Source organism: Kogia breviceps, chromosome 14 (assembly GCF_026419965.1).
Source record: "Kogia breviceps isolate mKogBre1 chromosome 14, mKogBre1 haplotype 1, whole genome shotgun sequence".
NCBI lineage: Eukaryota > Metazoa > Chordata > Mammalia > Artiodactyla > Physeteridae > Kogia > Kogia breviceps.
Genome location: NC_081323.1, coordinates 24,368,512 through 24,396,284, shown reverse-complemented (window position 1 = coordinate 24,396,284; position 27,773 = coordinate 24,368,512). Strand labels below are relative to the sequence as shown.

The following is a 27,773-nucleotide window of genomic DNA, read 5'->3' as shown; positions in this document are numbered from 1 at the left end:
TAAGGAGCTCCCCTCAGCACCCCCAAAACAAGAAAGGCTACAACTCCATACACAGTCTCACTGGGCTGTCTGGCCTAAGGGGTCCGCGGATACAAACTGGGGTGGCTGATTGTGACTGGGCATTGCTCTGGCCTGAGGACCCTAGAGCCTTAGGAGGCTCCCCCAAAATGGCTAGGCTAAGAGACAAAGGAGGGCGGTAGTCTACTGGAGAGGTCTGAGGACCTCAAAGAATCAAAGGAAAAGCCATACCACAAACCTCAGAAAGGATAGGATCTGAGGGATGTGAAAGGAGCTAGGTCAAAGAAAACAATGGGCAATGTTTTCAGCGCAAGACTATGGAATAAATCACCTCCAACAGCTTCAGTTCTTGCATGGGACCATTCATAATTCAAATGCCCTAGAAAGAGAATCTGATTGAGTTTTCCCACTCCCAGGCTACATGAACACTGATCATTGGTCCCCAGCCATTTTTAATTCTGAAAGCCTAGAGTTTGGGCTCTCCCAAGTAGGAAACAGGTGTTCAGGAATCCTTCCTCACTCCCTGCCCCGGCTCTGTCAGCCAGGAAGGAACCAGTGGGCCTGAGTGTGGTGAGTAGGCAGCAACTTTTATCCTGGATTATCAGGGCCCTGTCTCCTAGTGTCCCAAACTGTTGCCTGAGATTCTATCCTTAGAGATTCTGAGTCTGTGGGAAACTGAAATGCAGCATTTTATCTCTGGAAGGACCCTGGGAGGTGCTGTTTTGGAGAGAGAGGTGGTAAAGGTAGGAACAGGGTCTGTGTGGGCGCAGTCACATGAAAACTCCCAGCACCTTGAGAGGAAAGGATTCTAAATGACATCACCTACTTGCCCTGCTTGGCTGAGGGCATCCCTGCCAGTAGAAAAGGAAGAAAAGCTGAGGTTTCACCTGTCAGCATCTCCCAGAGCTGGAGCTCTTCCCCAAGGAATCGCTATAAGCAAGAAAGAAGAAACTGCAAACGATGGTGATGTAAGAAGATAATTTTTTTTAAATTATACTAACAAGTCCTGTCTGTACACGAGAAAGAGTCTAAAAAGAGGCTATGTGACAGAATAATGTGAAGCAGTTGCCTCAGCCCTGGTAACCACCATGTATCTCGGTCCTTGGAGGTGAGGACAGTGGGACTCTGGGGTCAGCACAGATGGGGCCACCTCCCCTGACGCACTTGTCAACTTACAATCCTTCCTCTTTCAAATGTTTTAAAACTCCCTCCTTTCCAAGGACCTTTCTCAACTGGAGACCCTTGTTGTGCCTGCAGTGACATAACCAGTATGGAATGGAGGAGGCAAACATCAGACCCTGGACTGGACAGAGGTCGAGCCACCTAGACAGAGCACACACACAAAAAGATGGGTGCTCGAGGCTAGGCTGGGGACACGACTCTGCACATTGGGAAAGTCTGTGTTCCTCTGGGCTTCTATTTACTTGTCTGTAAAATGGGATATAATCACTCTTGCTGTTCTTGTTATATATCTGAAATAGTGTTGCTTCTTATACCTTAACACAACAAGCAACATACACACACAGACAGAGAAAAGCTGCCAGTTGCTTGTTTTTGTTTTCTGTCATTTTGGCTGCACGCCCACAGGGCAATAACCTTTTGTTCCTTGTACCACAGATGCTGCTGAGTAAATGTCATCAGTAATTAGAATATTGGGAATATACTGCAGCTGCTGCTCCTGTGTTTTCCAGGCATTGCTCACCTACCAGGCACCATTTGGCCCCTATGAGTGAGGCCAGAGATGCAAAGCCAAAGTGACAAAACCACTAGGCTGCTGAGTCCAGACAACCGCATAGAAGCCCAACCCATTCACTCACTCAGCAAATGTGTATTGAGCACGTACTAGGTACCAGGCATTGTGCCAGGTGCTGTGAATACTGTGGTGAAGAAGTCCAATCCTCTCCTTACAGAGCTCATGGTCCAGTGGACCATGACCACCAGCCCTTGTTAAAGGTTAGAACCATTGTTAGCATGTTTGGCCTGTTCCCTCAGACTCTCAGTTCTTACTTCTGTTGACTCAGATCCCTGGTTAGGTATTTATCTGCCCAAGTTCCCCTTCAGCTTGAGAGCCTAAGATTCATCCACCTTTTCAGAATTCCTCCTCAAGCCTTAGGGTCCTGAGAGAATGGTTCTGGGTCTCTGCAAAATCCTGCCTGAGTGACCAGAATTGAAAAACATCTGTGACTCAGAGTTGTGAAGATCTGGGACACACACACCCTATTTCCCACACCATTATTCATATTTCTCTCCCCCCTGCCCCATACACACACAAAGTGCAAAGGTGAATTCTGTCCTAGATATATTTCGTCTACTTTTGTGGATATTGATTTAGGATTATTTCTTCCTGTAGAGCATGGCCTTACACTTGTGCCAAAGTTCTCACAGTGTGGCCTTGAATAAGTCACTGACCTCTTGATGCTACTACCATTTCCCCATTTGCAAAATTCGGAGTAAATCAGTCAGAATGTTTTGGTTGCAAACAACAGAAACGATTCTGGCTAGCCTAAGAAACAAATAAAGGGGGGCGGTAGTCTACTGGAGAGATCTGGAGACCTCAAAGAATCGAAGGAAAAGCCATACAACAGGCCTCAGAAAGGATAGGTCCCTGAGGGATCTGAAAGGAGCCAGGCCAAAGAAACCAATGGACAGCGTTTTCAGGGCAAAGCTATGGGATAAGCCACCTCCAACCACTTCAGTTCTTGCATGGGACCATTCATAATTAAATTCCCAAGAAAGGGAATCTGATTGACCCGAAGTGGTACCCAGGAAAGGGTGGCCCATCTTGATAGACAGTCCCACAAAGTCTGTTCGAAATGTGGGAGGGGTAATTCTCCAATTAAAAAAAACCAAAGATACAGTTACTGGAGGGCAAAATCCACAACTGGCCACTATGAGAGAGCTGGTCTCTGGATTTATTCTGAGGACACTTTTGGCACCAGAAAAATTCTGAAGCAATGGTTTTCTTTTTTTTTTTTTTTTTTTTAGGAGAGGTACCCTTTCCTCAGTTGAATTCTTAAGGGGGAGCGCTATTATATAATACACATTAAAACAGTTTTAAGTTACTATAAGGTTGTAATGATGCACACAAAAATTTGAAATTAGAGATTAACGGTTGCCCTCCCATAACAGCCTCAGCAACCAGTTTTCTTCCATCTTTTGTTTTGGTTGCACAATACCGAAAAAGGTCTAATTCACACAGAGAAGTTGTTGCAAAAAGGTGTGGTTTTTTTTTTTTTTTTTTTTTTGGCTGTGTTGGGTCTTCGTATCTGTGCCAGGGCTTTCTCCTGTTGCGGAGAGCGGGGGCCACTCTTCATCGCGGTGCGCGGGCCTCTCACTGTCACGGCCTTTCTCATTGCGGAGCACAGGATCCAGACGCGCAGGCTCAGTAGCTGTGGCTCACGGACTTAGTTGGTCCGCGGCATGTGGGATCCTCCCAGACCAGGGCTCGAACCCGTGTTCCCTACATTAGCAGGCAGATTCCCAACCACTGCGCCACCAGGGAAGCCCGCAAAAAGGTTTTAACAGCTCACCCTGTGACCTCAGAACAGTCTCCTGTTAAACAGAAACAGCAAGAGGTTTATTTCAAAATCTAGTCCAGGTGGTCTCCAACGTGTTAAAATTTGGTGCCTAGCACATTTAAACATGAATGTTTTTATTACTTTTAAATGGCTTCAAAGTTTTTCAAAGTAGAAGTTGAAGCTTATGGTTCTACAGAAGCAATATACTCAAAAAACCACTACCCTGAGGGGTAGATCCTCAGGACCTCAAATCCCTTCCTGGCTTGTGGACCAGAGGCCAACCTAATTGGCAATCTTTGGATCCTTACTCTAAGTGCCTCCACCTGTTTGAACAACTACAGATGTAGCACCTTCACCCTCTGTCACGAAATTACTCCCAGTCATACAGTAGGAACTTTATAAAGGAATTTAACTCCAAAAACCAATTCCCATATGTGAAGGGGACAGGATAGATAAAGAAAATAATTTAATTTTAACTGAATTAGCCAAAACATCTGTAGTGAACTTCAGATTAGTCTAGAATAAACGTGTTCCTCCCTTTCTTCTTCCATGCATGAAGTATATTTTTTGTGAGGCAAAGGGGGTGTGTGTTGTGGGACTGGGGGTAGGTCAAGAATGTCTTCTGTTTTCTCAGTAAAATCATCCAATGTTTATGTTCACTCCAGAAAAGAGTTTTATACTGATGGCTTGCAGAGAGACAGTAGCTATTGTCAGCTCTCCCAGCTGGCTATGGGAGTTGTAGAGTCTGGGAGGTGGCACCACCTAATGGTGATGTTGATGATGATGATGATGATTGTGCCCTGTTATCTGCAGAGCCCAGCAAAGAGCTTCATTCCTTTGACTCTTGAAGATTTTCACATCTTTCAGAGCTCCTCTTTGGAATTCCTGGATCCAGTGGCTGCACAGACTACCAGAGCAATAATAAAATCACGACTACTAAAGAAAAATTAATATAATGATGATAATGATAAAAACCTTCCTAAATTACCTAATCTCAAGCTAGAAGGAGAAGGCAGGCATACAAACAGCTTTGCCATCTCTTGGCACTTCCCTTTCTCTGCTGAGCTTTAGAGTTCAGTGCCTGGCAGCACTGAAAGGCAGGAGGGAAAAGGTGATGCTTGAATTGGATTTTGTTGTTTTGTTTTTTAATATTTTATTTATTTTCTTTATATTTTTTTGGCTGCGTCAGGTCTTATTTGCAGCATTTGGGATCTTTCGTTGCAGCATGTGGGCTTCTCTCCAGTTGCATCGCTTGGGCTTCTCTCCAGTTGTGGTACGCGGGTTTTCTCTATCTAGCTGTGGTACACGGGCTCCAGAGCGCATGGGCTCTGTGGTTTGCAGCATGCGGGCTCTCTAGTTGCGGCACACGAGCTCAGTAGTTGCGGCGCGTGGGCTTAGGTGCCCCATGGCATGTGGGATCTTAGTTTCCCGATCAGGGATTGAACCTGCATCCCCTGCATTGGAAGGCAGATTCTTTACCACTGGACCACAAGGGAAGTTCCTTAAAATGGATTTTGAAAGAACTAAAGATTTTTAACAGGAATTGAAGGCAAGAGCATTTTGGGCAGCAGAACAACTTAAGTGGGAGTGAGTTGGGGGGCAGGGAGTTTAATATAGGGGGAGCTATGAGGTAGAGGGCTAGAAACGTGGCCTGGGAGACAGGAAGGAGAGCCTTTGAACACTAGGATGAGACCTTAGGTTTTTTTTGTTGGTTTTTTTTTTGCGGTACGCGGGCCTCTCACTGTTGTGGCCTCTCCCGTTGCGGAGCACAGGCTCCGGACGCACAGGCTCAGCGGCCATGGCTCATGGGCCCCAGCTGCTCCGCAGCATGTGGGATCTTCCCGGACCGGGGCACGAACCCGCGTCCCCTGCATCGGCAGGCGGACTCTCAACCACTGCGCCACCAGGGAAGCCCCAGACCTTAGTTTTAATCCTTGAGCTGCACAGATCCCTGAAACAACCCTACTTGACTGAACATTCATACTTGTGGCTTGTTTTTGTATTCTCAGCCTCTGACTATTACCTGGTATTAATTAGCGGAGAGATTCAGAGGTCAAATGGCCTGACCTAAGATCACACAGTAAGTGGTGCTGCCTGGACTCCACCTCGGGTTGGTCCGAGTCCTGGGCCAGGTACTTGTGTGAGACAAATGGCTAGTGTTTAAGTGAAGGTTGCTCTACTCAAGGCATGACGTTTTGACAGAAGGTAGTGGGTTGCCGTTGGGGCTCTCTTTAGTATTTCTTCCTCCAGAGCTGAGTGGGAGTTGAGTACACAGGAGAACATGAGGAGATGGAGATTGAGGCCAATCCTGCCTCTCAGATCAGCTTTCCCAACCAGGAGTCCACAGCATCATGCTTGGCATGCCCTTGGCTGTATCTGGCATTGTAACTCCACTTCTACTATTTGAGTGCAAATGCATCTGAGTGATAGAAAGAAGGGCTTATTTAGTCTAACTTTTTAAAGTATATGGTGTCAAGCAAAACCCTTGTCGATGGCCTGTGGTCTGATGGGTGTGAAGGGCTGAAAACTAGAGGATCAATAGACCCTCTCCATGCTTCCTCGGGCTTGGATGTTCATCAACGTGTCCTGCCCAGTTAATTCTCAGCCTTTTCTTCTCCATGCATATAGTTGACGTTGCATTAGGTTACATGAATGTATGCTATGACTCTGCTGTAAATCATTTAAAAACTTTGGTACTTCAACTATTATTAGCAACAAACGACACAGGAACCACCTCTCAACCAATCATGACACCAACGGTCAAAACAGACCAAGATCCACTGCTGCCCACTGCCATTTCTTTTACAGCTAATTGTGTACCAGCCATTGCTCTAAGTAAGCGCTTACTTATTCCTCCTGATAACCTTGTAGAGACTTGAATTCCCATTTTACAGTTCAGAAAACAGGCTTTGAGAGAGTGAGCTGGCTTTTGTACCCGGTAGGACTCTGAGACCAGAATCCCAGCTCTTCTCAGTAGAAAAGGGGGAGGCTGCTGTTCATCTGAGCCAGAGGTTAAATGCCTTATCCTTCATGGCAGCCATGCTCCCTTCCCTCTAATCTGTCTGCTCCCAGACTCAAGAAATACCTTTCCAGATGTTCCCTCTGTGAGATCCAATGTAGTCCCCCACATCCGGTCCCCTAGGGGTTCTGGTTTCTGTTATCCTGGCCTTTTCCTTTCCTCTTTGGAGGTGTTCTGCCAGTTCTCAGAACCTTTCTTCTTTAAAAAAAATGCCCTCTCCTTTCACATCTGGTCTCAGCCTTACCTCTGATCTCAGATCTGCTAATCTGTCACATGTTTGACACTGACCAGGTATCCACAATGAAAATTGATGTGTCTACTGTTCCCCGCCAACTCCACTCCTGATGCCTGGGCATCATGGGGAAAGAAGGAATTGGCCAAGGGTCCTATAGTATCTGGTCTGACTGGGTTTTTTTTTTTTCCAGGAAAGCGAGAAGGGAGGTTAAGACCTGGGGGATTTTGTGGAACAGTGGACTGGGCTTTGAAGGGAGGAGACCTGGGTCTGCTGTTAACTCACCATGTGACTTTGGGGAAGGACAGAAGTACCTACCTCAGATGGTTGTTTTGAGGGTCAGTGATATACTGTGTATATAAAGAGTTTTGGGTTTTTTTTTAACATCTCTATTGGAGTATAATTGCTTTACAATGGTGTGTTAGTTTCTGCTTTATAACAAAGTGAATCAGCTATACATATACATATATCCCCATATCTCTTCCCTCTTGCATCTCCTCCCTCCCACCCTCCCTATCCCACCCCTCTAGGTGGTCACAAAGCACCAAGCTGATCTCCCTGTGCTATGCTAATCTCCCTGTGCTATCCGGCTGCTTCCCAGTAGCTATTTTACATTTAGTAGTTTATATATGTCTATGCCACTCTCTCACTTGGTCCCAGCTTACCCTTCCCCCTCCCCGTGTCCTCAAGTCCATTCTCTAGTAGGTCTGCGTCTTTATTCTTATCTTTTCTTCAAGAACCTTGAACTTTTTAAAAAGAAACTCCATATATATGTGTTAGCATATGGTATTTGTTTTTCTCTTTCTGACTTACTTCACTCTGTATGACAGACTCTAGGTCCATCCACCTCACTACAAATGACTCAATTTCATTTCTTTTCATGGCTGAGTAATATTCCATTGCATATATGTGCCACATCTTCTTTATCTATTCATCTGTCAATGGATACTTAGGTTGCTTCCATGTCCTGGCTATTGTAAATATATAAAGTGTTTTATGTCAAGTTTTCAGGGATGTGTCAGGCACCACTGGGTGGGAAGGAGCTGTTTTGAAGGCAGGAAATTTAGGATATTTAGAAAATTAAACAGTACTTTAGAAAAATCTTAGGATCTTAGAAATTGGAAGGAACTTAGAGCATCTGTAGAGCCAAATCCAGCATCTGTATATGGAGAAATGTGGGCCCAGAGAGTTTAAGTGACTTCCAAAGTCACCCTGCAGATCTAGGTGTCCTGCTTGCCTCTAGGCAAGAGCTCTTTCCTGCATACCAAGACCCTCTGCTCACCTCCACGTGGCAGGTTATGGTGGGAGCGCCTTGCTAGGCTACATGTGCTGGAATCCCTTTTCAAGTCTTGTTGGAGACAAGTAATGAGGAGCTTGGAGGGCTTGAGGTACCATGGACTAAAACCCAGGAGGGGTTGTGAGGGCCTGCTTATGCCAGGAGAACTACAAGAGGCAGCAGCAGGCAGGGGTCGGCTCTGCTCTGGGGAGCTGAGGTTTCTGGAAACCTCAGGAATCCAGATTCTCATCCCTGAGACCCCCTCAGGACTACCCCAGAGCACAAGGCTAGGAAATCTGCTTGAAGTGATGGAGGCAGCCAGGGGTGCTTATGTGATCAGGCCTTGTCAATCAGCTTCAGCAAGTTCCTCATGGATACACTCTCCAAACTGGCTCAAGAATAGGCACATAGCTCACATAGTTGGTCCAGATTCAACCCCAGGATTTCAGGATTTTTACTAGAATTCTGGTGTGGTGCAATACAGAGAACTGTCCAACAGTGATCCCAGGAGCTTACCCTGGGCGGCCTGCACCCAGTGCGGGCTGTGCTTGGAGCCAGATTCCCTCGGGTCTGCTGGCTTCCTCTCCCTGGCTGGAGGAGTTACAACCACCGAGGGGTCCCAAAAGACCCCACGTGCTGGGCAGTGGGCTTTTCCTGACAACTCCATAAATAGTTGATACCTGCATTCACACTGCCAAGTACCTGATAGTCTGATTGCCCCCACTCACAGTTCTTCTCATACTTGCCATATTACAAGGGAGAGAAACAGAAGTAGCTGGGAACATACACCCACGGTATGTCCAACAGAATGCCCTGCCTCAGCACGTCTCTTTGTGGGGAACTTGCTGGCTCTTCTGACTGCTGGCTTGTACGGATCCCCACTAACCCAGTGGTTCTTAAACCTGAGTGTGTCAGGACCACCTGGAGGGCTTGTTAAAACACAGATTGCTGGGCTCACCCCCAGAGCTTCTGATTCAGTAGGCCTGAGATGGGGCCCTATAATTTGCATTTCTAACAAGTTCCCTTGCGACCCCTCCCACCCAGTGCCTGTTGCACAGCTGGTGGCAACTGTAAAAGAGACCCACCTGTCCTGAAAATGAAGAGGAGGCGCTCTCTTCAGTAGGGCTCCCAGGCTTGGCAGGAATGTGAGCCTAGAGCTGCTTCTTTGCCCCCATGAGGGGAAGCCTGCCTGAGGGTGACACCAACATAGAATTGAGAGACAGAGTGACACATTCCAGAGGACCTGAATCTAGCCATGCTTTATGCTAACTAGATCTACCCACTGGACTGTTTAGTGCTGTGACAACAAAGTTCCCTTATTTTCCTTTAGCCCATTTGAACAGGGTTGCTGTCTCTGGCAATTTCAAGTGTCCTGCTGAGGTGGAGAAGACAGAAATGACACCAGGAGAGAAAATGGGAGAAAACCTTGGGGCTGAGGCTCCTGCAAGGTGTTGGCTCTAGGCAGACAGAATCTCCTTTGCCTGGCTTTCAGGGGCCTGGTGGTTAAGGGTGTAGGCTTTGAAATGAGGTGGGCTGGGTGTGAATCCCAGCGCTGAGGTGTGAGGTCCAGGCACAATACCTAGCCTCTCTGAGCCCCAAGTTCCCTTATTTACTATAATTCTTACCTCAAGAAGCAAATTTGGGAGCTTGGGTATCATCCTGGCATGAAGTAGCTGCTCAATCAATAGACATTATTAGTATGATATGATAAATGCAGATCCCACAGGCCTCAATCAATAGACATTATTAGTATGGTATTATGATAGTTACAAATCACATAGGCCTCAGGCTGTTAGCAGCAGCCCTGGGTCCCTGGCAAAAGGCAGGCAACAATCTCAGAGGCATCCTGAGGAGAGGGAGAGCATCTCAGGACCCTCCAGAGGCTCTGCACTCATCTCAGAGCCAGTGTAGGGGGCTCCATGATTCTGGTTTGGGTGAAATTACTGAGGATTACTTGAGGTGCTCCAGTACAGTTGGGCCTTCCTGGGTAGGGGGTGTGGGGAGGTTCTGTTAGACAAAGATCAATTAATTTCAAGATCATTTAAGACTGGGAAACCAAGGCTGCTTAGGGATTTTAAAGGGGTAGCCCTTGGCTGATCACTGAATTCAATGTCCCCTTCCCCTTATCAAATAACCCTCTTTATTTCCCAGCCCCTCAGGGGCTGCACTGCCCTCCCTTCCCCCCCAGGCCCCTTCTCTACTTTTCTTTTGCAACCTCTGACATGTATACATTATGCAGAATTCCAGATGTTGATAGACATTGGGATAAATAATGAGAGAAAAAAAGAAAAAAAATGCAAAAAACTAAACTTTTCCCCAGAGTCATAAGGCTCTAGTTTTTGATTTGGGGAGGAATCAGCTCACTCAATGGCTTGTAAATGTGATCTTATAAAATTAGGTAATTTAGGAATCTAAGTAGGTAATTAGATAATTTAGGTAATTAGATAATTAGGTAATTAGATAACTAGGTAATTAGGTAATTTGAGACCTTCCTGGAGTTAGGTCTCAAACATCCCAGCATCCCCATCAGGCCTTCCATGCAGTGGATGACCCTTAGAATAGTCTCTAGTTACCCTTCCCAGGCGGGTTCTTGTTTTTCTCTGACTTCCAAGACGAGAACAGGGGTTCTCGTAAATGACGATTTAGGCAAATAGAGCGCCCCATTTCCCACCCACCTCCCTGTGATTTGAATAATGATGAGGCCAGTTGTAACTGTGGACTTTAGGAAAGACGCTTAACTTCTATAAGTCTCCATTCTCATCCATAAAATTAGGATAATAGTATTACTAAGCTTGTTGTGAGAATAATGAAACTACAAAGCACCTAGCACTCAGTAGGTGCTCAATAAACAACAGTCCCCCAAGGAGCACTGGATCAAGCCAAAGTGGAAATGGGGAGAAAACGAAATTATAAATTGGAACAGAAAAAAATAAGGTAGAGGAAATAAATACAAGCAGAGATTACAAAAAATATAAATAGGTTAATCTCACCTATTAAATGACTCTTAGGTTGGTAAAAAACAGGCTGTTTACAAAAGACACACCTGAAGACACAAGAGTTTTCTCTTCATTTTACCCATTCTTCCAAGTCCAAGGGTGTGCCTGCAGCCCTTGTCACCCCATACTGCAACACAGCAAACTATTACAGCACATCAGACTATTACCCCTTGGCTTATACCATACATTGTTGGCAGTGGATTATCTATAAAATAAAGGCTCAAAATTCTTTTAGGCACCAAAATTTTTATTAACCCACCTTCTTGCTCTCTTTTAACATTATAAACCAAATCAATCTCTTTTTGACCCAGAGTTGTGATGGGAACATCAAGTTACTATGCACTTTTATGTTTCTCTGGCCCCTCTCAACCTCTGGCTGTACTTCTCTCATCCTTTCCTGGCTATCCCTTAACAATATATTCCAACCCCTGTAAAATAGGGACTAAAAGTACCAACCTCATCGTTCTGAGGTTTAAGAGAATGCCAAGCACTAAGCTGGGCTCTCAGGAGCATTCAAACTCCAACAGTTCCTCCACACCCTTTGACATAGCTCCTTCTCATCTGTCATGGGCTGAGGAACCAATGAACCTGTAAACCAAGAACATGGGTATAAAGTCCATAGGCTAAGTGAGGGCCTGGATGGTAAAGTGCATGGGCTTTGTGAACACCACTGCCAACTTCCAGCCTAAGGAAGGAATGACTGAGTAAGCAGTTCCAGAACCCCTGAGCTCATGGCTCCCTGTGGGTAACTCCCGTGTACCTCTATCATGACCAGGGCTTGAGGAGGGACTTCTCAATTCCCCCTGCCACACTTGGAACAGTATGAAGGATGCAGCAGAGGCCAAAGACTGAGTGACTAGACCCAGGGAGTTGATGGGGAACATTATCAAACCAATCTCAAAGGTGGTGCCATTTGCTCTGGGAAAGGAGAGGTGGGACCCAGGCAAGGACAGCAGCTGGAAGGCAAAGGGCAGGCCTGGTTCTCAATAGCGGTAGTGATCAGGTTTGAAGGGGCCATCACAGGACATGCCCAAGTACTGGGCCTGCTTCTCGGTCAACTTGGTCAGCTTCACATTCAGCTTGCCCAGGTGGGCTTCAGCCACTGCTTCATCAAGCTGGGGAGAAACACAGAAAAAGCTGGAATCAGTGCCATGCTCTGGGATGCCTTACCTGCATCTAGCTGCCAAAAGAGGCAGGAACAGTTCTGTTGTGACATCTGCGGAGTGTTAAGCATATTACTTCATTCTATCCTCAGAGCCAGCCTCCAGTGTGGCTTTTGGCTGCTCAGCTCCCCTTCTTCAAGGGGGAACCAAGCTACATCCTCCCCTCCAAGCAGCCCTAATGGGACAATCAATTACATCTCCTTCCTTACCCTCCACCAACCTAAGCAGCTAACCAAAATGCTTCTCTGGAATTTATCTATGGACAGGACATATTTTTATGACAGGGGCTTTCGGGATTCCTAAACAGGGAGGCTATCAGTCTCTGCTCACGAGGGGCAAGTCTATTTGACAAGTGAAGTGAATGTAGGGGGAAAAAAGAGCCAAGAGACAGAAGAAGAGCTCTGATGCCAATGGATCCCTGGATCCAGTGTCTGAATCTTAGACTCCTCCATTACAGAACCAATACAGTTCCTTTTTAGATTACACTGGTTGTGTTTGTTTCAAAATACATCCTTAGCACTGGTGGTATAGTGGTGAGCATAGCTGCCTTCCAAACTACATCCTTAAAATCTTTGTCTATAAATTCATAAAACTCCTTCCTTCAAGAGGTGGAGCCTAATTCCTCACCCCTTGAGTGACTCAATTCTAATGAACAGAATAAAGCAGAAGGGATGATGTGTGACTTGGAGACTGGGTCCTAAAAGGCACTTCAGCTTCCTCCTTTGCTCTCCCCCTGCATCCGGGGGAGGCCAGCTGCCATCTCATGAGGAAACTTAAGCAGCCCTGTGGAGATACTCATGGGGCAAGGAACCACCTGCCAACAGTGATGTGAAGTGGATCTTCCAGCTCCAGTCAAGCCTTCAGATGACTGCAGCCCTGGCTGACATCTCGACTACAACCTCATGAATTAAGCTGCTCTCAAACTCTCAACCCACAGAAACTGAAATAATAAATGTTTATTGTTTTAAGCCAGTAAGTTTTGGATTTAAATTGCTATACAGCAACAGATAACTAATACACCAGTTTGACCAGGGTTTCTATCTACCACTTGCCACCAAAAGGATCCTGACTAGTAAAAAAATTGCCACCTCCTTTCACAAATGTGGAAATCAAGGCTACTTGACTTGCCCAAGGTCACAAAGCTAGTTAATGATAGAGCTAGGATTTGAATCCAGGGTCCACCTGGCTCCAAAGTCCCATAACTTGTCTCAAGTTATGGTCTCCAAGGCAGCTTTGAAGAGACAGAACAGAAACCAAGGAAGACAGAGGCCGGGGTTAGATAAGGCCTATTTCTAAGTCTGACCAGTGCTGAAATGCATAAAGGGGGCCTGAGAAGACGGGCAAGTGGCTGTACTTAGAGAAGGATCAACCCTAAGCGGGGCTCTCACTTTCTCAGCATCCAGCTCCGGGTGGGGCCTCTTTCTACCCCCAAGTTCCATCCCATAATGGCACAATAGCCTTTAACTACAGCCCAGCCCAGACAGCTTTACATTCCCAAGTGGTTTCACACTCACGGTCTCATTAGAGGCTCACCAACACCCTTAAGAAGGAAGCCAGGGTTTATTCTTCTATTTAACAAATGAAGAAACTGGGGAGAGGCAGGCAAAGGCTGGAGCAGAGCCCAGCCCTAAGTCCTAAGTCCATGTCAGCTCTGGAGGCAGAATGAAGGTCTCCAGTGCCCAGAGGACACAATTAATTCTCCCTTCTCTTGGCCTGGCCTAGCCAAGAACACGCTTCCTTCTCCCTGCTCCCCGTACCCAGGAGGCTATAACAGTTAACACCTTGGACAGGCAGGGGTGGGACGTACTCTTGGCCCAATACTTTGCAGCTGTGGAGGCAAGTCACCCTCTGAAGCTTAGTTTCTTCATCTGTAGGCTGGGTTTCTCATAGCTGGCACAGAGACCAGTGATATTCAAGAGCACTTGGTGCAAGTACCTCAAGAAATGGTGGCTGCTCTCTCTGTCATTGTTAACCAAGGTACATAATCCCTCACCCACATCGCGCATGTGAGATGTGAAGCCTGTCCCCAACCCGTATCTTGGCACTGATGAAGGAAGAAGATAGGATCGGGCCAGGTGCTGGGGTAGGAGGTGAGCTCTTTGCTTTCTCACTTCCAACCCCGGCCTCATTTTAAAGGCCTGCCCAATCTCTCACTATATTCACAGTCGTATTTCCTCCAACTGAGATCAGATGAGGGGTCGAATGAGACTTTTTTAACCGCACAACCAGCATGGAGACCTGGCAGGCTGCCTAGGACAGGACAGCCCCTTGAGGCCCTTACAGGTAAAACATCTGGTCAGGTAAGGCAGTGCCTGAGGAAGACTCGGGGGAAAGGAGTTGACTGGCTAGGGGGCAGACAACCCAGCCTCTTCCTACTTCTCATCAGTCGGCAGACCAGCTTTTCAAAGGGTGGGAGGAGTGGTATGAAGACTCCACCGCAGCCTCCCCAGCAGCCAAGGGCTGGAAGCAAAAGCTACTCTTACCATTTAGCTGAGAGGGAAACGGAGGCCCAGTCTGGCAAAGTAGCAAAGCCAAGTTCACCCATGACACTGGCAAAAAAGAAAGCCAGGACTAAAACACAGTGTTCTGACCTGTGGGAGAGGGCAGTTGCAGGGTGTGTTAGGACAAGCACTGGATTTGACGTCAGACGACCTCACTGTCATGGTTAATCTGACCACACACTCACAACACGTCAGGTGCCGTGCTCAGTGTGTTAGTGGCATCATCCCATTCCAAGGCCACAATCATGCAGCCTGTAGGCTGCCTTCGGCTTACAAACACGTCCACGTTAACCAACCTGGTTATATTTAAAAACTGAATATTTCACACAAATATACTGATATCTGGCTTCCTTTGAAACGTCAGGAGCCCTGGTCCAGTGGGTCCAGGTTGACAACAGGCAGCCAACCTCTTCAACTGGGGCACGTGCTCTTTGGTCAGTTCCCACCCAGCCCATTTACCTGCCCAGTCCCTGTGGGCATGTGGGTTTGTGACCTGTGATCTAAGGAAATCCTCACAATCCTTAAGGAGGTACTATCACCTCCGTTTTACAGATAAGGAAATGGAGGCACAGTTACACAGCCTCTAAGTGGTAAGGGTGAGATTCAAACCTGGGTGTGTCTCACTCCAAAGCCCATGCTCTTCTCACCACCCAGCCCTGCCACTCTGGGAGTTATTCCCTGCTTTGGGCCCCAATTTCCTCCTCTGCTAAATGGAGAGAATGATTTCTGCCCTGCGGAGGACGCTGTGAAGATCTTCAAGAGTGTAGAGAGGCGAGTACTGTATGAACTCTGGCAAGGCCTGCATGGAGAGCCCAGGGCTGGACACATGACCCTTGGCCAGGGGTGGAGGTAGGAACCCACCTTCTTGGGCAGGAAGTGGACCCCGATGGGATACTTGTCTGGGTGGGTCCACAGCTCAATCTGCGCCAGCACCTGGTTGGTGAAGGAGTTGCTCATCACGAAGCTGGGGTGGCCCATGGCGCAGCCCAGGTTGACCAGCCGGCCCTCGGCCAGAATGATGATGCGGCGCCCATTCTTCAACAAGTAGCGGTCCACCTACAAGTGGGCAGCACAGCAGTAAGGGCTGGTGGGCACCGCTCCCAGCGTCCACCCCTACCCTCATCCTACCCTCCTGTCCAGCAGGCCTCCCAACCTCCAGCAGGGCCCACAAACGGCCTGGACTGCCCCAGAACAACCCCCAGCACAGGGCCTGGCACACACAATTAATAAGAGCCAGTATATGTTATGCAACTCTGAGCGGCAGACCTCATAGGTCGGCTGTGAGAATTTAAAGAGCTGACATGTACAAGGCACTTAGTTTAAGTACTACGTATTAGCTAATATTATTATTATTGGCACGTACCCTGGGCTAAGAACATACATATAACCATATATACATATATACACAATATATATATAAAATTATCACATTTAATCCTACTAACAACCCTATAAATTAAGTACTGCTATCATTCCCATTCTACAGATAAAGAAACTGAATTTTAAAGGGTTAAGTTCTTTGTCCAGAGCCACACATTACAAAGTGGCTGCAACATGAGCCTGGACAGTCTGAGGATAGATCCCATGTTCTCAATCACCATGCCTATAGTAACAAGGTGAATGCAGTGGTACTCAACCTTGGCTGCACATCAGAACTATCTTGGGACCTTTAAAACTGGGGATGCCTTGGCCTCACTCCAAGATTCCAATTTACGCAGCCCTGAAACCAGCCCCTCCCTCGCCCATCCCACAGCCCAGGTTGCCAGAGCCTCGTCATCTGACTGCCTTGACGGCCAGGCAACGAGCACGCTGCCCTCGGCGCTCCATCCACCAAGGCTGCTGGCAGGGCTGGGGCTTCTCACCTGGGGCTTGATGTTCACCTTCTCCACAGCATTCTCGTTCAGCCATTTGACGTCAATCTCCACGTCAAAGTGTCCGATGTTACACACAATGGCATCATCTTTCATCTGTTCAAAGTGCCTGTGGAGAAGCCCCAGCCTGTAACAGACTATCAGGGACCAAGAGCAGCCGCAAGCCTGCCCCCTCCTTCACTCCCTGGGACCCCCTGCCTGGCGCCTACCGGCCGAGGATGATGTCGATACAGCCCGTGGTGGTGACAAAGATGTTGCCCTCCTGACAGGCCTCATCCATGATGGTCACCTCATAGCCTGTGTAGAGACAGTGTCTGTGCGTCATCCAGGGTGGCCTTGCCCCCGCTCTGGCCCCAGTGGCTGACAACCAACCTTCACCCTATCATACCCTCCATGGCAGCCTGAAGCGCATTGATGGGGTCGATCTCTGTGATGATGACGCGGGCCCCGAAGCCCCTCAGGGCCTGGGCACAGCCCTTGCCCACGTCGCCATAGCCCGCTACCACCGCCACCTTGCCCGCAATCATCACGTCTGTGGCCCGCTTGATGCCATCTATGAGGGACTCCCGGCAGCCATAGAGGTTGTCAAACTTGCTCTGAAAGGAGAGGGGGCAAGGCGGCTATGGGGGCAGGCAAGGCCCTGGGGCCTCAGACCCGCTCTCAACATTTCAGCCTGGTGGGCCTTGGGCTGATCACCTCCTGGGACTTCTCCCCACCAGCTAACGTGCTCATGTGCCCCTTGCCCTGCTCAGTCCCACGACTTTCTCCCTGGCCTTTCTCTGCCAGTCCAGAAAGCTTCCTGTGGATCAACTATGAGAGACTGCCCGGTCAAAGAATCTGCTTCACGTTAAACCTCTTGATGCCCAGCTCTGAAGCTCACTGCCCAGTTCTTTGCCTCTTTAATGCCTTTGATGCTTTGCCTTATTACCCTAAGTCTACAACCCCTTTCCCCCTCAAATGAAGGCTAAGCCTCTAGCCTGCAGCCTTCCCAGGGGACCTTCTGCAGGGCCTACTCCTGAGCTGCTCTGGGAACCAACAGCTGGAGCCATCACTGCCCATCACAGCCTCACCTTGGTGACAGAGTCGTTGACGTTGATGGCAGGCACCTTCAGGATCCCGCTGGCCATCATCTTGTACAGGTTGTGGACCCCCGTTGTGGTCTCTTCGGAGATGCCTCGGATGCCTGAACAAGAGAGGAGGGATGAATTTCAGCCCAGGAAGGAGTGGCCCAAGGGACAGGGTGGCCTCTGAGATGAAACTCCAAGAGCCTCAGAGAGCTCACAACTGAACTCACCCAAATTCCTCATCTTTGCCTCCTAAAGCCGCTCCTCCTTCTGGGTTCCTATCTCTGTAACGGACACCACAGTCCACCTAATCACCTAGGCCAGCATGAGGGAGGAGCCACTACCATCACCAGGCCTAATGATTCTACCTCCCAACAACTCCCGAACTCTCCACTTGCACTGTCATGCCCTAGCCCCTGCCACCGTCATTGCTTGCCTGTCCCAGCCACAACTCATCCTCTGCACAGCAGCCATTTTTAACATGTACATTTGCAGGGAAGTCTTTTCAGTACCATCCAATTACTTCCCTTTACTCTCAGGATTAAGCCAAAATCTCTTCTCAGTCTATTCTACTAAGTCTTTACACGTCTGATCTTCACTAAAGCTCCAGCCACAACCTGAAATTCTCCCCAGTGAAGGAAGCTGTCATGCTGGCTAACTTTCTGTTTCAAGAATGGTCTATCCTTTCCTGCCTCAGGGCCTTTGCACTCACTACCCCTACTTTCCTCCCCACTGCTTTTAACAAAGCTGACACCTTCCCAGCTGTTCTCAGCCCTGGCCTTGGCTTGCCCTTGGGCCACCATCTCAACCAGGCCTCCCCTAGCCACCCAGCCCCGAAGCTGGGGCCCAGCACGCCTACAGGAGCCTGCTGTTCTCCCATCTTCCATAGAATCTGCTGCTCAAGGCACTGGGAGTCCTGCCAGGCCTGCTGCTTTCATGTGGGCAAGCAGGCCCCATTTAAACCACTAGCACCCAGCCCACCCACCCGTCCTACTCACCTGACAGGAGCTGTGGATACTTGGTGTGGATGAGGTTGGTGAGGTCACCACCATCGTCCAGAATCATGTTGAGGGGCCCGTCCTTGAAGTACAGCGTCTGCTCAATGCACCACAGATATTCCTCGTCCGTTTCACCCTTCCAGGCGTACACTGGAGAGTGAGTGGCACATCAGGGCCTGGCCCTCCCCACTGGCACTTGCTCCAGGGACCCACCTGGATAGAGCCAATACTATCTCCTTCCTAATTCCCATCCCCTGACACCTCTAGCACCTCTGAGGACTCAGCAATGGTAAGAACACAACTTGGAGCCAGAGAAATCTGAGTGCAAATCCTGGTTCTGCACTCACCAGCCGTGTGACTTTGGGAAAATCACTTCACCTCTCTGAGCCTCAGTTTCCTCATCTATAATAGTATGGATTATGAGACAGAGGCCAAGTACAGACCGCCCCCACACACATAGGTATCTGGAAATAATTATTTCCTTCCCTACCTCTTCTGTCTGGGCCCCCAACCCAGTGACCAGGGCTCCTACCCAAAATGCCTACTGCTAGGATGGAGGTGCACAGGGGCAGGAAGCCACACTCAGGTGGACCCAAGCGAGACATGATCCAAGATTCATTATGCACTGAAAGGATTTGATGGGCCAGCAGTCTCTGTGGTATGTTATCCTAGGCAAAGTCTGGCCAAAAACTACTAACAGCAGCTACCATGTATGGAGCACTTTCTCTGTGCCAGACATTACTCTGCTTCATGCCCCATCTCATTTTTCCTCACAGAAACCCTGTGAGGCAGCCATTACCATCATCATCACTTACAGATGCCCAGAGAGGGGCTAAGATGTGCCCAGATCACTCAGCATGGCATTCCTGAGCAGGCATCAGAACCCAGGGCTCCTGGGAATTCGAGGGCAGACCAGTGGTTAGGACTCTGCACTTCCACTGCTAGGGGCCTAGGTTTGATCCCTGGTCAGAGAATTAAGATCTCGCAAGCCACATGGCGCAGCCAAAAAAAAAGAACCCAGGGCTCCTGACTGCCAGCCCAGCCTCCTCCCATCATATGGTACAACTGAGACACAGGTGTGGGGCTCCCATAAACCTCCTGTGAGCAAAGGACACCTGCCAAAGCAGGGCCAGCTTCTCCTCCCCCAAACTGGGGCAGACAATGGTATTAAAAACAAAACCTTTCCCAGAAAAGGGCCATGGAGCCCAAACTAGGCTGAGGAGTTGGGGATAGGCCGATCCAGCCTTGGTCAGTCTCTGGAGAGGTCCTCCCCCACTCCTTACCCTCCACCTGTGGCTGGTTCGAAGGAACTGTGAATGTCCTATTTCATCATCATCAGAGCTAACCACTGCCCTCCTCAAGCCCAGGCAGACTTGTGCCTATTTCCCCAGCAGCTTGTGAGAAAGTCTTTCCTCTTTGGTCCTGGTATTTCCCCAGCGCCCTAGACCATCAAGATACTATGCAATGGACCTCTGGGACTTTTTTTCTGCCCAGTATCCCTCCCTGATTCTTTCGGAAACAGACCCACATCATTCCTTTAAAGCATTTCCCCTCTTCAACATCACGTGGTTCCCAATCATTAGATCCCACCCTTCCTGATCACATGACTTGAACTGGGCAAGTAAGTGCCTTCAATAGGATTTTAGATGACAATTGGACAAAACAGTTCTTTCCAATGGGTCACTAGGCTAGGATTCTGTGGCCATGACTCCTCTCCTCTACCGCAGGGAAATCTGTAGCAGTAAAAGTCAGTGAAGCAAACAGGGAAAAGCAGAGCCACTTCATGCACTCCTGCATCCCCCAGCAGCAAGCTGGCCTCACCTGGAATGCCAGCCTTGGCAATGGCAGCTGCTGCATGGTCCTGGGTGGAGAAGATATTGCAGCTGGACCACCGCACCTGAAAGAGCCAGCAAAACAGGGCTGGTCACAGACAGTTCAGAAGACCAAGGTCACTGGACAGGGATAAGAAAAAGCCCTGGAGCTAGGGCCGAGAGGCTCGGGATCTACATCCAGCCAGTTCTGCAACCTCAGGCTGGGTTGCAAATGGCAACCAGTGGATGGGAGTGGATGGGAGCCAGAGCACTGACAAGACCCAACTTATGTTAAAACATGGCTCTGCTGTGTGGAAGGGAAAAGGCTCCGCACAGAAGCAAGGAGACAAGGGCAGAAGCTGTTGTTAAGAGTTCAGACAAGAAATGCACCTCTAGCAGTGGAGGTGATTATGCGTGTACTCTGAGGGCCGAGCTGACAGGATTTGCTGCAGGGTTCGTTGTTGGAGTAAGAGAGCAAGAGGAGTCAGGAAACCCCAGGTTATTGAACTGAGAGGGCCTGTAAGGCTGAAGTCTGCACCTGCCTACACGGGGAAGCCTCCAAGAAGAGAAGGAAATCATGAGTTCCTTTGGACATGTTGAGACTGAGATGTCAATCAGATCTCCAAGTGGAGGTGATACATCAGCTGCTGGGTATACAAGTCTGGAGTTCCAGGGAGAAGGCCAGGCTAGTACATATAACTGGGAGTCATCACCATATAGACAGTATTGAAAGCCATAAAATCAGATTGCCAAGAGTGTGAGTGTAGAAAAGAAAGAAGAGGTGCAAGGACTGAACCCGGGTGTGTTCTGTAGCTAGCTTTTGCTGCTCTGCCCTGCCCCCTGCTTTGGGAAACATCTTGCCCCCAGAGAAGTTGGAAGAGCTGCAATCATTGGTACACATAACCCAGGCTGAACCAATCAGAGCGCGCCATCCTTCCAGCAGCCATGATTGGCCAAGGGCAGGCACATGACCCCAGGAAGGCGTAGGAGAGCCAGTCCTTGGACGACTCAGTAGGACGCCGGGCTTGAGTTTTTCCTGTCAGAGCTCCGTAGTCAGGAGAATGTGAACTGAGGGCAGTCAGACATCGTCTTCCCAGTGAGAGAAAATCTGCAGAACAGTCACGACAAATGGAGGTGGGAGGCACTGTGACAAGGCTGTAACTGGAGCCCCTGCTGGGCCTGAGGGGGCACAAGACTGGAGTTCCCCACTGCACAAGAACTGCTGCTGCGGCCCTCACCTCAGCACCCAGGGCAACGAGGGTCTCAATAAGGACAGCTGTCTCCACGGTCATGTGCAGGCAGCCGGCAATGCGGGCGCCCTTCAGTGGTTTGGAAGCCGAGTACATCTCCCGCATGTGCATCAGGCCCGGCATCTCATTCTCTGCGAGGTCCAGGGCCTTGCGCCCCCAGGCGGCCAGGCCGATGTCAGCTGTAGGGGCAGGATGGATGGGAGTTCGTTAGCCACCTCATCCCACGAACCACAAAGCACCGCCACTCAGCACTCATCCACCTGTGGACTCGAAGCACTAGACTGGGTAATCTGGTCACTGCACTCTCTCACTCATGCAACAGGGATTTATGGAGCCAGGGCAGTCAAAAAAGAAAGACATGGTGGGCCCTGCCGGTAACCACAGCTTATTTACAGCCTTGTGGGAGAACACATTTAATCAAAGAAGCACACAGGACCATGAATATTACAACACAGGTAAGTGCCCCCTTGAAAAATAGCTATCAGCCTACATATACCTCCTGCTACCCTTTCTGCTGCCACCTACCAACGTCCTCATTCCCTAAAGATTTTAGCTTCTAGCTCTCCACATTCCTAGTCATCACTCTTGGTGACTTCAGCACTCATAAATGATATAATCTAACACCTCGGCACAGCTCCTTGATCTCCTTGAAGATATAAAAATGCTTCTCCAGTCCTAATGTTTCTCTCCACATGGAGGGAACTCATCTGTGTAACTAAGACTCTGGGCCTTTCTGCCCCAGGGGAGGTGGAGTAACTTGTCTAACTAGTAAACTTAGGAGGAATAAACTGGGCATGCGCAGTTCAGGTCTCCCTTCTTTTGCAAGCAAGCAGCAGCCAACCTACCTGCAGGAAGTGTGTTCTTCTACATAGAGACCTACCCAGGCCCGCCCTGCCTGTAACTGGTGGGTTAACTGCTGAATTTTTGGGTTCAGTTAGCATGATCATTGGGACTTTGATACTAATGTACATTCTCTGGCTGCGATGTTATTAGTCATCCCTTGGTCTCTACAGCGGATTGGTTCCGGAACGCCTGTGGATACCAAAATTTTCGGACGCTCAAGTCCCTTATATAAAATGGCATAGTACAATGAATACTACTCCTCTCCCTTATAATCTCACCCTCCCTCCCCTGCCACACTAGCCTATTCTCAAGGTCAGTGTCTAGGTCAGTGTTTGCAAACTTCCCTGATAAGGGTCATCTGGCATGCTTACAAATCTCCCCTGGGGAATCAAATTAAGTAGGTCTAGGATGGGGCCTGGAACTCCTCGTGATTTTTATCTTTAGGGGAGCTTAGATCCTGCCAATCACCCAAAAGGGGTGGTGGGTGGGAGGGAAAGGACTATAGGGAATTTAGTAATAAATAATAAAACCAACTAAGTCACTCTGCTTCCTACTGTACATCTAAACAACTTCACAGATGAAATATACCCCCCCATGGGAAGGACTACTCCCACTGTGCCTCAACACACACCTACTCCACCCCAGCCCACTTTGGCAGGCCATCACCCATGATACTCTCCCTTGGAAATCCTGATTTCAAGCAACCAACTCTGGTCATGTCCCACCTTTCCAATACTCTCTGTCTAGAGCCCAAATTCCAATAAAGCTGCTACGGGTCAGGTCAGAACCTTTAATCCATTAATCCTACCGATTATCACTGTCCCTCACTGCACCCTTCATGTTCTCAATATCTTCCACAATTTAGATTCCACTGTCCCTTCTACCCTCTTGTTCTCTGAGAACTCAGCAAAACTCCCACCCTGGTTAAACCCAGCCCTCCACTGCACCCAAGTCATTGAGCCCAGCAGGAGGAAAATGATGACCACACCAAGAGTTTCATTTATTAAGACCACAAATATCAAGGGACACTCCAGCAATCCTATTACATCTTCTTAGTAAATTTACCACCTTTTCCACCCCAAACTTCTAACCTTTCCTCATCAACTGACGACCTCACTTCACAATTCATCAAGAAGAATTCAGAACTATGCCACTCTTCCTCCAGGGAATCCACTAGTCCTCCTCACATGTAGTTACAGACCAGGCATTCCTTTGTTACAAAAGACAGAGCTGTCTCTGCTCTGTGGGGCCTGATCCCATATCGTTTTACCTCCTTGATGACTTCACTACTCCACTAAAACTGCTCTTCTCAAGGTCCCTGTAAGGCCTAACCCCCGTAACTAATGGTCAATTACCTATGTTCGTTTCTCCCTGCAGCATGAATAGCACTAAGTACTCTCTCCTTCTGAAACCCTTTCTTTGCTTGGCTTCTATGCCTGTCTTTCTGTGGCTTCCCTACCACCTTCCTGGCTCCTCTTCCTGTTACAGACTCTAAAGTTTGGAAGCCCTCAGGGCTTCATCATCTCCCTCTTCTCTCCTACCAGATGAGCTCATCCCATTTTATGGCTTGAAATACCTTTTCTATGGAAATGTCTCCCACACATTCATTTCCAGCCCAATCTTCTCCCCTGAACTTGAGACTCATATAATCCAACTGCCTATTCAGCATCTCAATTTGGATGCCCAACTGGATTATGTGTCAAGGTTTGAGACCTCCGTGACTCCTTGCCCTCACCCCCAAACTTGTCACTTCCCAAATCTTCCCATTTTAGGAAATGAAACCACCATTCTAGGAAATGAAACCACCATTCGACCAGCTGCTCCTGCCAAAAACTTATGATTTCTTGATGTCTCTTTTTCCCATGCACCCCCTTTCAACCCATCAGCACACTGTTGGCTCAACATCCCAAATACAAGCAATCCAACAGCATCTCACCACCTTGGATCACTGAAGCCACCTCCTCACTGGTCTCCCTGCTCCCACGTACTATTCTCCCCACAGAGATCAGAGAAACAAACTTGTCAATTTTAAAATATATCACCTCCATTCTTCTGCTTAAGTAAAAAACAAGCCAACATCCAATGGCTTCCCCTTAACCATGAATAAAATCCTAACTCATCACATGGCTTTAGGGTCCTACCCAGGTGACTGCCCACCCTTCTCCCCCTCTCTAGTTGCTTAACTACACGAACCTCCAAGTGAGCTAAACTCATTCCCACCTCAGGGCTTTAACCAAGCAGCTCTCTTACCCTGGAAGGCTCCTCCCTGAGCACCTGATACAGTACCTGGCACACACCAGGGGTTTCAACAAAAACCTGGAAACAGGAAAAAACTTGGTATATTGTTGCTGGAGGAACAGAGTATGCCAGGGTGACTCTAGTAGAGGGAGTAAGATGATGAATCAGGAGGACTTTTTTCCTATAGAGTTTTAAGGGGAGTATCATGACCAGACCTTTTTGTCTTCCGAAAAGCCCTCTTTGGTTGCTGCATGTATCTGTGGAGCACGAGACCCGGGGAGACCTGTGAGGAGGGAGACCAGGATTGGGGTGGTGGCCATGGAGACAGAGAATTGGGCAGATCTCCTCACTTATAAAATGGAGACAATATTACTATATTATCCGTATGCATGTCTGTCCCACCCTCATCCTTGAGTCACCCTTGTATCTCTAGTGCCCAGCTGGGCCTGGCAGAGAGAAGGGGTCTACAAATGTTTACCAACCACACCTGTTGTTAGGACTGAATGAGAGAAGGTCCATGAAAGAGGCCAGCACGAGACAGGGTTAGCAAACAAGAAACAAATCTGAACCTAGTCCAACTCCCAGCATTTACCAATGAGGAAAGGCTCAGAGAAGGGTTTGCCCCAGGTTCCATAGCCAGTCAATGGCAGAGGCAGGACTGGTGGCCAGGGACGGCTAGAGCCAGAGGCTCCTGGGAGGGGCACAGCAGTAGTGGACAATGGTTCCTGTCCTATCCTAAGCTTCACACCCTCTGCCACCACCTGTCCCTCTAGCCCTAAAGAACTCTTTCACTGCCCTCAGGACAGCTGTGTCAGCCCTGGTGTTTTCGTGGGACCCTCAACTCCAAGGGCACAGGAGGGTCTGGCACTCAAGCTCTGGGGGTTTTGGTGCCCAGGAGAGCTGAGAACTTGCAGAGGTTGCAGTAACACCTGTCCCAGGACAAGCTAAGAGGCATAATAGCAAAACCCTCTCTGAGCCTCAGTTGCTTCATCTGTAAAGTGGGAATAATCATCCCTAACCTTCTATGAGCCCTGAGGATTAAAGAAGATGCCATATGGGCAAGGTCGGGCACACTGTGCCCTCCCTGATGGAGGCGTCCTTCCTCCAACCCTACCTAGCCAAGCTCCTCCACTTCCAAATGCAGCCTTATCTGCTGCCACACAACCCAAAGCCCTCAACCCTAACCCATCCAACTCTCCACAGTGTAACATGTCCCCATTCCAGTTCTGCCACCGGACCTTGACTTAATCTTTCTGGGCTTCATCAGTTTCATCCACACAATAGGGACAATAACCTACTCTGGCCTGCTACTTGATAAACTACTATTGATAGGTTGTTATTTTCCACAGTCTTTGCAAGTCACTTCTTGTTAGGACTTCAGCTTCTTCCTCTTTATCATGAGATAAAGTCCACCTCTAAAGATCATTCTGTAAACAAATGTAAATCCTCAGATACATAGCAAGTGCTCCATGAATGATACTTTTCTCCAGGTTGAATGTTGTCTTGAATTTACTTTCACAATTGCTAGCCAGGCTGAACTGGTTTTTGCTAAAAGGTCTTTAGGGTTATTCCAAATGTGTTCACTTATATACAGTGGTGAAAAGGTGGGCACAGCCTGGGTTCATATCCTGCTCCACCACCTCCCAGCTGTAAAAATGTGAGCAAGTTACCTTTTTTCCTGGGTTTCAGTAAACCCATCATAAAATGAGAAAGTAATAGTCCCTACCCTAAAAACCCATTAGAATAAAATGAATTAATCTATAATAAACGTAGAAGGCAATGCCCATTCCATAATAAACGCCAACTATCAGTGTATCAGCTTCAATCCATAGAACAGCAGGAAGAATTTTTCTAACCACTCCAAAATTACTTCGAGATTCTCTGTATGACTGTACCTTCTGGCCAGGTGGGTGATCCCAAGAGGTTGAGTAACAAGCCCAAAGTCCCTGGTAAGTGGACTAGCCCGGCCTCGGGCTGTCTCCAGGCCTCTCCCCACGTGCCCTTCGGGGCGCCAGTGCCCTCGCCTTCCCTGTAGGAGGCCCAGAGAGGGTGGGCACTTGCCCAGGACCACCAAGTTAGCCAAGGAGCCGGTCCAAGCCCAGGAGGCAGGATCCAGGCCCCCTAGTGTAGGTTCTGGTAAGGTGCCACTGGCCCCAGGCCGTGGCCAGGTGCGCGTTGCCCGCCTGCCCCAGGCGGCTCTGGCGGAACACGCCGCCAGTTCGCCGCTCCGCGGGCCTCGCTGCTGCACCGGCCTCGCGGGGCACGCCGGGACGCATAGTCCGCGGCCACCTCCGAAGACCCGCTCGCGGCAGCGGGAGAACTCCAACCCCCAGACGGCCTCGCGCGGCGAAGATCGCGCCGTGCCGGCGATTCAAGGGGGTCCTTCAGAGCGCCCCGGGTTGGCTCCGCGGCAGCCGCCCCAACAGGCCCCCAGCGGAGGCGGAGCAGACGCGGCCGACTGCACGTCCTGGAACTCACCGACTTTGTAAGGCAGCTTGTCCGACATGCCGGCGGCGTTTCCGCACGTTGTGATGGGCACGGGCGAAGGGTGCCGAGCCGCGGGCTGTGGACTGGAGCGGGGCTGGCAGCGCCGGTTAGGGACCTGCGCGTGGCGCCGGCGCCTTTAAATATCTTCCCCTTGCTTGCATATTCATGAGTCCTGCGGGAGCTGAGCCGTAGGGGCGGGGCAAACGCAGGGGGGCGGGGCCGGAGTGTACTGGTTCCTGCTGAGCACAGTTTTTTTCCCATGCGGTCCTTCCACCTCCTGCCCTGGGCAGCGAAGGGAGATCGGGGATAGGCCTGAGAACTAACTCGAGGCCGTTCTTTCTTTAATTCATTAAACCAGTGATACCGATGTCAAAACCGGGTGAAACTGAAATTCCAACCAGTTCACTTCCCCAAACCTCAGTTTCTTCTTCAGTAAAGTGGGCAGAATGATACCTACCATACAGATTCTAAGTTGCAATATGTCAAGT

The 27,773-nt window shown here is 49.0% G+C and overlaps 1 protein-coding gene across 2 annotated transcripts; it reads right to left on the bottom strand.

Annotated features, from left to right (window-relative positions):
* Positions 1–11,285: 11,285 nt before the first annotated feature.
* Positions 11,286–27,500, bottom strand: AHCY (adenosylhomocysteinase). Of its 2 annotated transcripts, none has more exons than XM_059039070.2 (10): positions 27,277–27,500; positions 21,706–21,896; positions 20,478–20,553; positions 18,657–18,806; positions 17,665–17,777; positions 16,983–17,190; positions 16,804–16,891; positions 16,586–16,703; positions 15,585–15,779; positions 11,286–12,174 (listed from the first exon to the last, which is right to left on the bottom strand). In XM_059039070.2, exons 1-10 carry the CDS (start codon positions 27,302–27,304, stop codon positions 12,043–12,045), a joined length of 1,299 nt encoding a protein of 432 aa, XP_058895053.1. In that variant the 5' UTR covers positions 27,305–27,500; the 3' UTR covers positions 11,286–12,042. The 2 variants fall into 2 exon arrangements, with proteins under 2 accessions (XP_058895053.1, XP_066868289.1); XM_067012188.1 differs by lacking the exon at positions 27,277–27,500 and adding an exon at positions 26,694–27,233.
* Positions 27,501–27,773: the final 273 nt, after the last annotated feature.

Bases quoted from the DNA above. Each gene is read 5' to 3' on its own strand.
- AHCY (XM_059039070.2), bottom strand. From the start codon at position 27,304: ATGTCGGACAAGCTGCCTTACAAAGTCG. The intron at 18,807-20,477 runs GTGAGGCCAGCT...CTCACTCTCCAG, and splicing joins TGCCAAGGCTGGCATTCCAG to TGTACGCCTGGAAGGGTGAA. The intron at 16,704-16,803 runs GTAGGCGCCAGG...GCTTCTCCACAG, and splicing joins ATCGACATCATCCTCGGCCG to GCACTTTGAACAGATGAAAG.